The following is a 14,168-nucleotide window of genomic DNA, read 5'->3' on the forward strand; positions in this document are numbered from 1 at the left end:
CGCCCGCAGTGTGATAGCAAGGTACACTGGAAAGGGCTTGATGCGTGCGTGTTTCAGCAACGTTGGTTTGAGAACTGGCACCACGACACAGGCTGCCCTGATTCCAAATTGCCAAGGGCCTTCGCATATGGCGTCGCCAAGAGTATGACAGCTCAGATGCCTTCTCTTTCCTGTGGTTCTTTCTTGGTGCAGGTTCTTCACGGATGCCTGCGAGGTTTCGGAGCCGGAGGAGCGCTTCAACGTGGACAGCTACTCCGAGGCCACGTACATCACGCCGCCCACCATCACGCTCACGGCGCTCGAGTTGCGGAGTACGCACAGGCTGCTTCTGGAACACGAGGACGACATTGCGCCGGACCCCAAGGTATGGTATGGCAATTGCTGCTGTTGCTTTAGTTCGTATATCGGTGAACTCGCTCATGACTCGACTCACTCGGACTCAAACCGAGCCTTGAGTCTCACTTTTAAACACTTGACACTTTGCGAGACACTCTTAAAGGGGCCGTGCGACACTTTTCCACATAACCGTCTGATTGCTTCACTAAAACAGCTTATCTCTTCACGAATCAATTGCCGCAAAATTTTTGCAGAATCCGCCAGTTACAATCTGTCAATTGCGGTGGTACAGCGATTTCGTGCGTGCTTTCTCTCCCCTTTCTCACTAACGAGCACGCTGAAAGCTACGCAAAGAAAGAGATTGCAAGTGCATAGGCATGCGCACGAGGGGGGGGGGGGCAGTCACCTATTAGGGGGGGGACGCAAAATCTGCCCCATACATTAAGACTTCCAGGAAGAGGAAGCGCTGCGATAGACCTCCACCCCCCCCCCCCCCCCCAACGAGAATGCTGTGCACGAATGTGTGTGGACAAGGGGACAAAAGTATGCTCGTCAGCGCGCGTCGTGACATTCAGCACTTATTTTTCTTTTCTGCGAGTGCGGCAAACTTTCGGCGCAATCGCATAAGCCAATGCCTACTCTATATCGTTAGCCCACGCGGGCATATGGTGGCATCCTGCGGCGTCCACGGGAACTATATGCCGCTCGCCATGGCCCCCGAGGTAACCCGCGCGCCCGCCATCTCGGAGGCCGTGTGCTGCATGTTTGTATAGCGAGGGCGCTATAAAACGGCGTCATGTGTCTTTGCTTATCACTGAAGAATTTGTGAAGTCATCAGGACGTCACAAAATTTTGTGACCTGTGACACCATCATGTCATCACGTGATTATTGTGCGCCACTCGTCCCCACCGCCGCGGGATTGTCACCACCGTCGTCCAGATTTTCCGTTAGATGAGGCATCTAAGGCTGTTGCCTCGGGAGTCTTACAGGGCCCCTTAATTTACTCGAAGCGCCGATGTTATTTCAATGTACGGTCTTATTTCTTTTTGACAAGATCATCCTTAGTTTATTTCCTTCAACCACAGGGGGCCGAAATATCCGGAGCCCTCCACTATATGGCGTCTCTCATATTCATATGGTGGTTTTGGGACGTTAAACGCCACATATCACTCATTGTTTTCTTCAATCAAAATATTAGCCGCAGCGCCAGGAAATTTTTAGCATCATACAATTCATTAAAACATTGACTGAATAAAAAAATATTCGATCAGTTCAAAAGCATACATGTCATTGATCACAAGTACTACATTATATTGCACGTAATCAATTACGTGCATGTTTGAGCAGAATTTGTGAGGGAGGGGTGAGGACTATACTAGTGAGGGCTTCCCACCGATATGGTCTGCCGCAGCATATAGGACGATTCAACTCCGACGGCCATGGCAGGGGATTGCGAACACTCACGTGTACGTCCATATCTCTCCTTTCTGTTCTTCACTGTGTGGCATTTTCTTCAGTGCTAGACGCGCTTGCGCTACAAACTCACTTAAAAGCTCTCTTTTCAAACGTTCTTCTCTCTTCTAAGGATCCCATGCACGGACTCCTGCAAGACCTCGGTCCCGAACCGACGCTCGAAGACCTGGTAGGGGGCGCGTCGTCGCCCGACGCCATGGACGTCGGGGTGCTCGCGGCGGCCAAGGTCTCCCTGTCCCTGTACGGCAAGTTTTCCGAGGAAGAAGAAGACGTTCCAGAGACCGACCAGCTACTCAGGGACACCAAGCATATGCTCGTCGAAATGCTTAAGGTGAGAATGCTGACGTGGGGATATATACATAGATATACGACAAACCACTGTAGGATAGCACTAATTAGTAGCAAAAGATGCCGCGTGACCGGAACATGGCAAAGTGTGTATCGAGAGTATCTTGTTTTCGGAGCTGCAACGCCTTGTTGCATCGTGGTGGTGAAGGGGGGCACTGGTGTGGCCGGGGGGGAGGGGATGTAAGGACTTTTTTGCATCACCTTGCCGAGGTTCCCGCACGTCGCACTCTATGAAGGCGTCCCTCAACATTCAGGCCCACGGCTACGAGTATGTCAACTGCTTTTCAGGCGTCTCTCTTGAGCTCTGCCGTCTCAATGACTAAAGCGACGCAGAGCATGGAGAAGCGTCACAATGCTTCATGACCTTATCAAAGCATGTCGCAGTATACGAACGCAAAAAAATATCTGCTTAACAGCCCAAGGTGACGGCGGGCGGCTTTTTCCGAGCAGGTGTTCCGGCACGCAAAGACGGTGGACGAGATGCTGCACGAGGAAGTGGCGCCCGAGGTGGAGCGCGCCTTCCTCGAGGCCCAGACGGCGGTGCGCATGCCCAAGATGTCCACGTCGAGCCTGCTGGGGCGCCGCAAGTACGGCTCGCTGTCGGCCTTCCGCAAGGCCCTGCTGCGCAACCTGGACATTCTGGAAGGCCGCGGCATCGCCACTGCCCAGGACGACTACCGGGTAAGTGTTGAAGTGCGACTCACAGTTCACGCTCGAAGACGTCAGTATCGGCCCGGCCAGAAGAGCCCATACTTGCTGCCACACAGCAGGATCTCCGGACCTCTCGCTGGCAACCCACCCACGCATATTCGTACCATATCTCATTTCCTTGATAATCCTTATCAATTGGCCCATATCTCAGATATGGGAGTGGATTCGTTCCCATCAAATGGGAACGATAGATGACCTTATCTTACGCGCACAGTCGTTAGTTACCTTACGGCATGGTTGAGCCCAATGGGCATTGAGAGACCTACGAACATACATTGGTATGCCAGGTTTCGACATGTGGACATTCCCAGAAATCGGCGGCTAGCTATGCTACAGTCGTCCGTATGACTGGCCATCCGTCAAACGTCCGATGGATAGCAAAAGAAAAAAACATTACACCATCTACCGCTAAAGGAAACCATGTGTAGATGCGAAGCAACGGGTGCTAACGCTTACACTGGCAGCGAAACTGGCGCTCATCGTTGCGTTGCGCAGAAGACAAACTTAGGGAGGCGCAAAGCACGTACTGATGGGCCGGTGTTTCCTTCTGGAACATGCAATCGCTGCTAAAGGGCAATGAGAGACAGAATACTCTCATTGGACCCAGAGACCCGCAGTCCACTAGCAGCCGCTGCCTGCATCGGCGTTGTGAAAAGAGAGAGAAGGGGAGCGAAGGAGAGGGGAAGGAAACGCGCATGCGTAATGGGGGTGTAAACGCAACAAAATCGAGGCGGAAACGCCGTGGGGGAGGAGCTCTTAGCGGAGAGACAGGCGGAGAGAGCGTAGGTTAGCAGACGCTCCCTGCGTCGACGTTGCGAGGCGAGGGAAGGCGAGCGGACGCGCATGCGCAGTAAGGAAGGTCACGCCGCACACGGCACATTCGGACTCAGGGTAGACGTGCAGTTAGCTTTTTCAGTACATGCATTGGACGTAAATACTGCCACCTGATGTTCTGTGCCAGTAAAGAGTGGGTCAGTTCTGTGCCGGTGAATGAGGAAGACGCGTGACAATACGTACGCGTGACAATACGTACGTGGGAATATCGTTGTCATTAACGGACGTTCATCGGACATGCATTGCCCTATTATGAGGCTTTGCGATAGTTTTATTGCTGGGACCACAAACGCATTGCTTGTGAGCCCTTGTGTTCATTCGGATTCTCCACAGTTGCGGCGGCGAGTGCAAAGAAACACAAAAGCGTGCGCACGCAGGTAACTTGAGTATATGCTGCGCTAAATCTCTCCAGTGGAACGTTCGCCCACGCCAAACGACATTGGTCGAGGGTGACGCATACACTACGTCCGGTACATCTACGCGAGCCTCGACCACGTGGACTCGACTTAATGCGCACAAAGGTAACTTGAGTATATGCTGCGCTAAATCTCTCCAGCGGAACGTTCGCCCACGCCAAACGAGATTGGTCGAGGGTGACGTGTACACTACGTCCGGTACATCTACGCGAGCCTCGACCACGTGGACTCGACTTAATGCGCACAAAGATAACTTGAGTATATGCTGCGCTAAATCTCTCCAGCGGAACGTTCGCCCACGCCAAACGAGATTGGTCGAGGGTGACGCGTACACTACGTCCGGCACATCTACGCGAGCCTCGACCACGTGGACTCGACTTAATGCGCACAAAGGTAACTTGAGTATATGCTGCGCTAAATCTCTCCAGCGGAACGTTCGCCCACGCCAAACGAGATTGGTCGAGGGTGACGCGTACACTACGTCCGGTACATCTACGCGAGCCTCGACCACGTGGACTCGACTTAATGCGCACAAAGGTAACTTGAGTATATGCTGCGCTAAATCTCTCCAGCGGAACGTTCGCCCACGCCAAACGAGATTGGTCGAGGGTGACGCGTGCACTACGTCCGGTACATCTACGCGAGCCTCGACCACGTGGACTCGACTTAATGCGCACACAGGTAACTTGAGTATATGCTGCGCTAAATCTCTCCAGTGGAACGTTCGCCCACGCCAAACGACATTGGTCGAGGGTGACGCATACACTACGTCCGGTACATCTACGCGAGCCTCGACCACGTGGACTCGACTTAATGCGCACAAAGGTAACTTGAGTATATGCTGCGCTAAATCTCTCCAGCGGAACGTTCGCCCACGCCAAACGAGATTGGTCGAGGGTGACGCGTACACTACGTCCGGTTCATCTACGCGAGCCTCGACCACGTGGACTCGACTTAATGCGCACAAAGGTAACTTGAGTATATGCTGCGCTAAATCTCTCCAGCGGAACGTTCGCCCACGCCAAACGAGATTGGTCGAGGGTAACGCGTACACTACGTCCGGTACATCTACGCGAGCCTCGACCACGTGGACTCGACTTAATGCGCACAAAGGTAACTTGAGTATATGCTGCGCTAAATCTCTCCAGCGGAACGTTCGCCCACGCCAAACGAGATTGGTCGAGGGTTACGCGTACACTACGTCCGGTACATCTACGCGAGCCTCGACCACGTGGACTCGACTTAATGCGCACAAAGGTAACTTGAGTATATGCTGCGCTAAATCTCTCCAGCGGAACGTTCGCCCACGCCAAACGAGATTGGTCGAGGGTGACGCGTGCACTACGTCCGGTACATCTACGCGAGCCTCGACCACGTGGACTCGACTTAATGCTTACACAGGTAACTTGAGTATATGCTGCGCTAAATCTCTCCAGCGGAACGTTCGCCCACGCCAAACGAGATTGGTCGAGGGTGACGCGTACACTACGTCCGGTACATCTACGCGAGCCTCGACCACGTCGACTCGACTTAATGCGCACAAAGGTAACTTGAGTATATGCTGCGCTAAATCTCTCCAGCGGAACGTTCGCCCACGCCAAACGAGATTGGTCGAGGGTGACGCGTACACTACGTCCGGTACATCTACGCGAGCCTCGACCACGTGGACTCGACTTAATGCGCACAAAGGTAACTTGAGTATATGCTGCGCTAAATCTCTCCAGCGGAACGTTCGCCCACGCCAAACGAGATTGGTCGAGGGTGACGCGTACACTACGTCCGGTACATCTACGCGAGCCTCGACCACGTGGACTCGACTTAATGCGCACAAAGGTAACTTGAGTATATGCTGCGCTAAATCTCTCCAGCGGAACGTTCGCCCACGCCAAACGAGATTGGTCGAGGGTGACGCGTACACTACGTCCGGTACATCTACGCGAGCCTCGACCACGTGGACTCGACTTAATGCGCACAAAGGTAACTTGAGTATATGCTGCGCTAAATCTCTCCAGCGGAACGTTCGCCCACGCCAAACGAGATTGGTCGAGGGTGACGCGTACACTACGTCCGGTACATCTACGCGAGCCTCGACCACGTGGACTCGACTTAATGCGCATAACAAGAGCGAATGTTCTATTATAGCACGCAAACAAGATCGGCGCTTGATTAACACCTCGATACAAATGAGTAGCCAGTGACTTGCCACACCGCGGGCTCGTGCCACCCCCTCCCAAATTGATTTCTTCGGCATGGCATAGATAGTGCAAAATGACCGTTCACCTGACCCCCTCCCCTTCCCCGAAAAAAATCTACCCACTCTTCTGTCTTGGTACCTGCCAGGTTTATTGCTTCTGTACTCTGTAGCATTAACTTCGTGGCTTTTCTGGCAACGCAGTATGCTGCAAGTTATCAAGCAAACAAGGAAGTGACAGACAGTATGGGGTACAGCAATCTATATTTTAAAATCTCGGAATGACTTTCAAAAACAAACACTTCACATAAAATTTCACGAACACTGTTGATACCATGATGTATGTACAGCACTGGTGGCCACATTAGCAAGTGCGGTTCCAGGCCTGATGTCATGCACAAACAGCAGCGAACAAAAGCTGCTTACAAGAAAGAAGCAAGTAAGCTACGTACGATACAACAAATCAGACAGATTTCCAATTGAAGATGTGGTCAAATGCTGTCATGTATTAATAAAATAATCATAACTGCACTAACAGGTGAGGCGAGCAACACGAGTACCGCGTACTGCCGAAGCCGACGCGTGCTGGCGTGCGCGCCAATGAACGCATATCCACGATTATCCAAAATAGGTCGAGACAGTCTGGATTACGATTCGCAATGGTCTGTGCTCCATAGTTCCGCGTTCGACCAAGATTCGGAAACGAGCAAAAAAAGTGTCATATTCACCCTTTGAACGATTCGGCGATAAGTGTCGACGATAACTACAAATGATAAGTGTAGGGCACAATTTATTTCACTTACCCAAATGAGTACGTTACCCGAACGTGCGACGTTTTCAGCTGCCTCCTATCGGTAACGAAGATGGCGAGCACATCCGGCCACTGTCGAATCGAACCGTCGGCTTGTTGCACGAAACTTTGTTGGGAAACACGATGAACACAGTTCTTTGACGCGGGATAACCGCAAGTAATCCGTACCGACTAGCTGAATACGCTATACACAACACGGCAAACAATATTGACTGCCGGCCTGCCGACCGACCCAACGTGGACTGTTGCGGGTGGTGGACAAGTTTCAACATGACAGGAGCAAATTGAGCACCGCGTACTGCCGATGCGTGCCAATGAGCGCCTGCGTCTCCCTCACGTGTCGCAACCCGTTGTCGCATAGTTTCCCAAAATTAACTAGAGGGCACTCTGGCGCTGCGATCGTTCAGCGACCATGGGAATGATGGGTAGTACACACAATTGCCTAGTCTTCGTACTTGCGGGTGGCGAATCGTACTTGCGGCTTCGTTTATTGCTGGTTACGGTTTTGTTTTGAAAGAAAAACAAACCCTTTTGAACTTAGTGACTTGATTCGAAATGGCAAGCCTAAAAGAATGAGGTTGTGAAGAGGAAACGATGAACATTTGCTAATTTATGTTTTCGTGAAAAAACAGCTTCAAGCCACACGAACACACACGGAGCCAAAAGGAGGCCAGAAGTACGAAGATGAGACAAATGTGTGTACTACCCATCCTTCCCATGCTCGCTGAAGCGCCGTGTGTTGCAGCTCCCGTAGACTCTAGCACCAGAGTTCCCTCTAGTGTATATTGAGAAACTCTATGCGTTGTCGGTTGCAGTTGCGCGAGCGTGTTGCTGAAAGCGTCCTTATACGAGTGCCGTGGCTGCCTTGGCTTGAACACAGTATGTGAGACGCATGAAGCCGGCCAGTTCGAATAGTTTGCGAGAGGTGACATTTCTGTGCGTCAGCGCCGCATGATGGAGCCGAGTTGCAAACAGGGCCAGAATAAGCGCACGCGAACAAAGCGTGCACAGCTCGGCTCGTCGTCAGCCGGGCTCTGATTCTTTCTTATCGGCGCAGTGCAGATTGACTCAGTTCTACAACTTATCAGCGCGAGCGTGGGCGTATCTTGCAAAGTTATTTCCTCGATTTGTGGCTGCAATGTTCATCTTCGAAAAAAAACATTATCTCAACAATGCGCCTACTCATGCTTTAGTGCTCAGCTGAGTAACATTTGTGGGCATGCGCTTAACAATGCGCCTACTCATGCTTTAGGGCTCAGCTGAGTAACATTTGTGGGCATTACGCTTAGCATTGCCATGCTTGCAACTCTTCTCCGTCGTATGGCGTTCACGCACGGAATAGTAGTCGCTGCTCGCGCACAAAGATTTGGCTGGTTGTCTATGCTCGCGGTTGCGGTGCGAAAGCAATCTTTTTTTTTCTGGGGGGGGGGGGGGGGGGGAGAGTGGGTTCTTAGCTGCGTCATTTTTTCATAAAACCGGTGGTCACCTCTCGTTCAACGTGACGTTTTGGCATTTTGGCACTTCTCCACACAACTTTCGAAAATTTATTGAGGTGGTCGTTGAACGCTGAGGCTGTAGTGCCTAAATAATGTTTCGAAGTATACGTTGTGAACTTGTTTGACAGATCACGCTATGTCAGAGTTAGTCTAGTAACTGTTGCAAGCGCATTTGAAGCGTAAATATTACCTCTTCAAAATGTCTATTTGAGACTTTCACCTAGACCAAGAACAATAACCATATGTAGCCGTTTCGGATGTCGCTTTGTCTCATAATTGACCATATGCTGTCCGAATTATTACACCCGCATAGTCCAGAGTAGATAACCTTCGTATGTTCAAGACAATTAAGCAAAACGGACGTAAAGAACAACCCAAATGCAACGGCCCTAGCTCATCCGATATATAACCGGTTCCGGGCGTGAACGTTCGGCTATAAATAGGATGTCCGCCGGATTTTTCGTGGCACATTAATTAGGAGGTATGCGTACGAGGCCTCGATACGCTATTGCGATCTACTGTTGAGGACAAAGCTCAAGTGTACAATATTCTGTTCAAACTACCCCACACCTGAGCATTTTACTCACTCTCCGGCTCCATATGAAGGCTAAATTCAGTTACATGCAGCTCGTTAACTCAGGTGAGGAGTCCCCTGCCTTGCGGTGTCGCAAGGAAATGTTCTCTTCACTATCGTCGGCCGTGCACAGTCAAGCAGCTTGCACCCTTAGGGGTCTTTTGTCGTGTCTATAGCTAACACCCTACTATATGGTGGTATGGCAGACCAAAACACCCTCGTCATGGTTGTTATCGTGTTTCAAAACAGCCTACTATAAGGATGTTAATAGACACAGAAAGCACCTGTAGCGTGCGAACTGGTTTACTGTGGTAAAGCCGCCCACGGCTGCTATTGAAACCTTAGAAATGCAAGCCTGGGGAAGCGACACATGAAAACTGCGCGTGCGTGACACCGCAGTGAGCCGTGCTTGAAGCCACCCGGTTATATGGAGGGAGTTCGAATGGCAAGAGGCCTTGCGGTTTCAAAGATCTCAATACCGCGCCAGTGCTGGAACACCAGCACCCACGCTTTCGTTTTGGATATGCGTCATTGACGCCAGAAAGGCGACAGGGTGCCCAAAGTAAATCTAGATCTTGTGTCTAGAACACTTAAAGCTTTAGAACATGAAAAGGCTAAACTTAGTAATTCCCCTCCCCCTCTGCACACACACATTTCACTGTGATGTGAAACTTTCAGCACCCACATCGCATCTGTTCGGACCTCGGAGGTCATTTTTGTAGAATCTGTGCACATGGATGAGCAGATTCTGGCCGTCGGCGACCAAGCAATGTTCATGCTTCGGGCTAGAATGCAAGTATGTATACTTCTGATCACAATGCAGTGACGTTGCCAGGAGGTGGCACATGGGGCATGCGCCCTTTCCGGAACTTAGGATACGTAGAGCAAATTGACACCCCACCACACTTGCCTGTACGGCCCTCCCAATACGGATCAAGGACGTGCCCCCTCCTCCTCCTCCTCCCTTGAAATAAATTTCCTACATCGCTGGTTCAACGCAGTGGATATGCTTTTCTTCTCCCTATGAACTCGCAGGCCCTGATCAGTGGCATCGCGACCGACATCCTGCAGAAGCGCAACCACCGCGTCAACCGCAAGAGGGAACTGGCCAACCTCGCCGAGACCCAGCACAAGCTGGACGTCAAGACTCGCTACTACGAGGAGACGCTGGACTACTACCAGCGCTACGTGGACGCCTGTCTGGCCAACTTATCCGCGGGCAAGTCCAGGCGACAGTCCTTCGGTCCCGGAGGCGCTGCGCCGTCGGCCGGAGATGTTCAGCACCTCAAGCCACTGAAGTAAGTGCTCTAGTGACCGCTATAGTAGTCTTTATTACTGAGAACAGACAATGAGGTGAGAACTAGTGGACATTGTAATTGTGAGGGGAAAAAAGTGGATGAGAAGATAACTTGCTGCTGACTAGGACTGAACCTGCGACCTTCGAATAACGCGACAGATCTTCTATCTTCCAACTGAGCCACAGCGGCGAACATCGTCCTATCCACTTTCTGGAGAATACATGTGCATTTAAACGTCGGAGTGGCTCGAGTACACAACCTGGGTTTGCGGATTCCTTTATGGTTAGGCTTGTAGTTATGCATTTGCTCGTACCACACCGCGTGCAACAGACCATAATCAGCCTGACTGAGCCTGCTGCAGGATAAAGGCCTCTCCCATGTTCCGCCAATCAACTCCGTCTTTGTGCACGTGCTTGTTGCAGCCGCGTTGTAACTGCGAACATCGTAGTCTTGTTTTCCCACCCAACGTTCTGTCTTCCGCTCATAACAGAGAACGGCCATTACTTTTTGGCACTCTTTGGTCGTTCCTGGACCTTGTGTCATAAAAACGCATGCTATTTGGTAAAAGGCTGAATTTCGTCAATTCCCATGATGACATGCGTTCGCTTGGTAATATAGAGTACTAGGCAAAGTTTACTTTTGCTTTCATGACAGGTCCCGGAGCGCCCTCAAGTATTCGGCTTGGAAACTGCACGAGAAGGGCATCTTGCTCGAAGTCTCCGGACTGGAGACGAACCAGCTGAAGAACGTCAGTTTCGAGATCACGCCCACCGATCGCGCCGGAGTGTTCAGCGTGCGCACAAAGTTCCTCGGCGTCAGCACGGACGAGGTCACCCTCGACATCCAGGACCTGCTGCGGCAGCAGTACGAGGGGGTCGCCGTCACCAGCCTCTGCGACAGGGCGCGCGTCAACAACAACCTGTTGCTATTCTTCCTCAACAAGAAATTCTACGGCAAGTAACAGGAGGACAGCTCTGCCTCGTTTCGTTGGTGCGCCTGTGGACGTGTTGGGATATCTTCGGCAAGTTGACCGCCCGTGTGCGCTCGTGTGGACGTTGCGAGTGATGTATAGGGAGAGACTCGCCTTTCTGTGGCGCGGTGCCTCATTCGGTTGATGTGCCCGTGGATGTGTGTGTGTGAGGTCTTAGGGCAGAACCACCACCCGCGTGTGTCTGTGGGTGTTCCTTGCTGGCAGGAGGTTTTGATGAAAGTATTCGTGCATATGAGACATACGTGTAGTCCTGGCTACCTTGAACTCGCCTGGGCTTTATTTTACGGACCTTTCGTGACCGACCTTGGCACTTCAAAGGAGCACAACTTCTGCAACGCGAAAGGGTAGTGACTCCGTTGACAAGGCGATGAACACTCGACAAAGTGGTCCGGGAGTTGTGCCGCTAAGCATCGTGCTGACAGTTTTTTTAAGTGTGGCGGAAACTGGAGATCCAGCTTTTCGAACCGGGGAGCGTCTCCCTATACACTCATTCTTCTTTTTGTTAACTATGTTATGTGCTAGAGCTTTGACCTGACTTGTGTGCTGTCTGGTAGTACCTGGGCAAAAGTAGTCAATTATACATTTTTTGTTTCTTTGAGTCTCTGGAAGGATTTTCAAAGCAGATTGTGATATTTACAAAGGGGATATAATATAAGGATGTACAGGTGTCACGACAACAAGATTAACACATGCATAAAAGGCCCCGAGGTGGGCGGGGGGGGGGCGTCAGGGTGGTTTCGCTTAAGGCTGGTTTATTACATTTTACCAAACATCAGTGAGCAGCTTTCATTCGTTTTTTCCCTTTCGGCTCTTAAACATCTTCTGTGACAGTGAATACCTCGTAAATTTCTCGTTGTGTTACACTAAGGTGGTTCAAATGAGCTCTCAAACTGCCCACATTTGCTTGCGATTAGCTTTTTGCTAGAACTTTATTTAGTTTCGTTTTGTTTCACTTGTTCACTTGGTGTACTGTTCACTGTTGAATGTAAGACCTAATATAACGCTCCTTTACCTTGGAACGATTTTCTTGGCTCGCTGCAATGGCTTTCTCTTGATGCTTTGTGACCAGCGTTTTTTGCAGGTGTCAGGTCAGTGACCTTGTCATATTTTTGAAACTTTTTGTTGATATCTTCAAAGATTTGAGTGTACTAAAACCTAGACGCAGTGACACCGTGCAAAGGTGGTCATTCGCGAAAAAATTTTCTGTATTTTACGAGGGGTTATGCCATGTTCTTTTACCGATAACCTAAACACAAAACAGCTGTGTAACCTCATGGTATTTTGAATAAGATTTACTTGAGGAGCTTCGGTTGCAAGGCCTGTACTACATATGAACGCGATTACTCTTAAGGTGGTTTCACGGTACCAGACCATTGCTAGCTAGTGGTGTTTGCACAATTTTTTCAAGGGGTAGAGGAGAACCCGCAAGCTACGACATGATCTGGGTAAAGATGCTGTTTAGGCTGGAAATAGAACTGCTTTTTTAAAAGTTGTTATTTTATATTAAAGACACTGTCATACTAGTCATTTTTGTGGCATGCAGCAAACGCAAAATCAAAGAACCGTTGTAATTAGTGTGAATGCTCTTTTATGAAAAATCTGCAATTTTGGCTTGAACAACTTTTACCAGACACTCTTCAGCCAGTGAACGAACGTGGTCTCGTCTTGTTGAAGATACATTTGCAGGGTATTGTTTCACTGGGACTATACGGCAAAGCGTTTGGCACTGCAGGACGTCGAAGTAATGACACATATAATCCGCAACCCACTGAATACGTTGACATGCTCATTGTGAGTGCACTTTTATTTACTTTTATTACTTTTTACAAAGCTAATGTGTTATCCCTTTGACGAGTGCGCGAACCGCAGCTGTAATTCGCCGAAATAAAATGTTTTTGACATCTAGAAATTCTAGTCCAATCGCCAGCATCAGCCGACTAACTGGCGTCGCAAAACGCAAATTCCTCGCTGTTTTCGGCCAATAGCGGGTTTACTTTTAGTGGCACATGGCGCCAGTATTCTGATGCTGGTAACTTGCTCCTGCTACGTAGCAGCGTAATCGCGTAGCAGTTCAGCTGGTTCATCATAAGGAAGACGCTGGAACGTTCTGGCGTCTGTCAAGGTATGATGAGAGAACCTGCTCGCACGCTATATACTGATAATAGACACACACGATATACTGAGAATAGACAAGATTTAGTTGAGCATCCACAGCAGCTCTGCGGACGCAGGGTGCCAGCCATTTCCAATAGCAGACTGCGTTCGTAGAGCTGTCGCGGACGCTCAACTAAATCTGTCTAACGTGACATCTGAACTTCGCGTCAAGTCACGCCGGGGCTCCGACATGCCGGTCGCCGTTACGTGAGTGCCAACGATTCTGTACTTTCCTACCTAATGTAATGGTTTGACCTTGTGAACAGAATTTCGATCTCGAAAGTCGCGCAGATGTTTGCGTGGACATGTGTGTTAACCACGGCCTATTATTCAATTTCGCATTTGAATACTGGACGCGCAAGAGCACCGCATTATACACAACGTCCTAAAATACGTCATTGACTTTACACGAAGGATGTTTGGAGCATAACTTGGAGCACACCTGAGCTTCGTCTTTAAGGGCGAAAGCAACAGCGTGACCGGGCCCCATGTGCGCCGTCTTCTGAAGTGCTAGTCCATAGTTTCGTTCTCAGT

At 50.3% G+C, this 14,168-nt stretch overlaps 1 protein-coding gene across 1 annotated transcript in view; it reads left to right on the forward strand.

Annotated features, from left to right (window-relative positions):
* LOC119179265 (ras GTPase-activating-like protein IQGAP1) overlaps window positions 1-13,389 on the forward strand; it is a 40,036-nt gene extending 26,647 nt beyond the window's left edge. The window contains exons 11-15 of the mRNA XM_037430334.2: window positions 193-364; window positions 1,923-2,141; window positions 2,609-2,839; window positions 10,227-10,489; window positions 11,144-13,389. Coding sequence (XP_037286231.2) covers window positions 193-364; window positions 1,923-2,141; window positions 2,609-2,839; window positions 10,227-10,489; window positions 11,144-11,450 — 1,192 coding nt within the window. The 3' untranslated portion in view covers window positions 11,451-13,389. The remainder of the gene's footprint in view (window positions 1-192; window positions 365-1,922; window positions 2,142-2,608; window positions 2,840-10,226; window positions 10,490-11,143) is intronic.
* The last annotated feature ends 779 nt before the right edge of the window (window positions 13,390-14,168 follow it).

This window comes from Rhipicephalus microplus, chromosome 7, assembly GCF_043290135.1.
Source record: "Rhipicephalus microplus isolate Deutch F79 chromosome 7, USDA_Rmic, whole genome shotgun sequence".
Taxonomy (NCBI): Eukaryota; Metazoa; Arthropoda; class Arachnida; order Ixodida; family Ixodidae; genus Rhipicephalus; species Rhipicephalus microplus.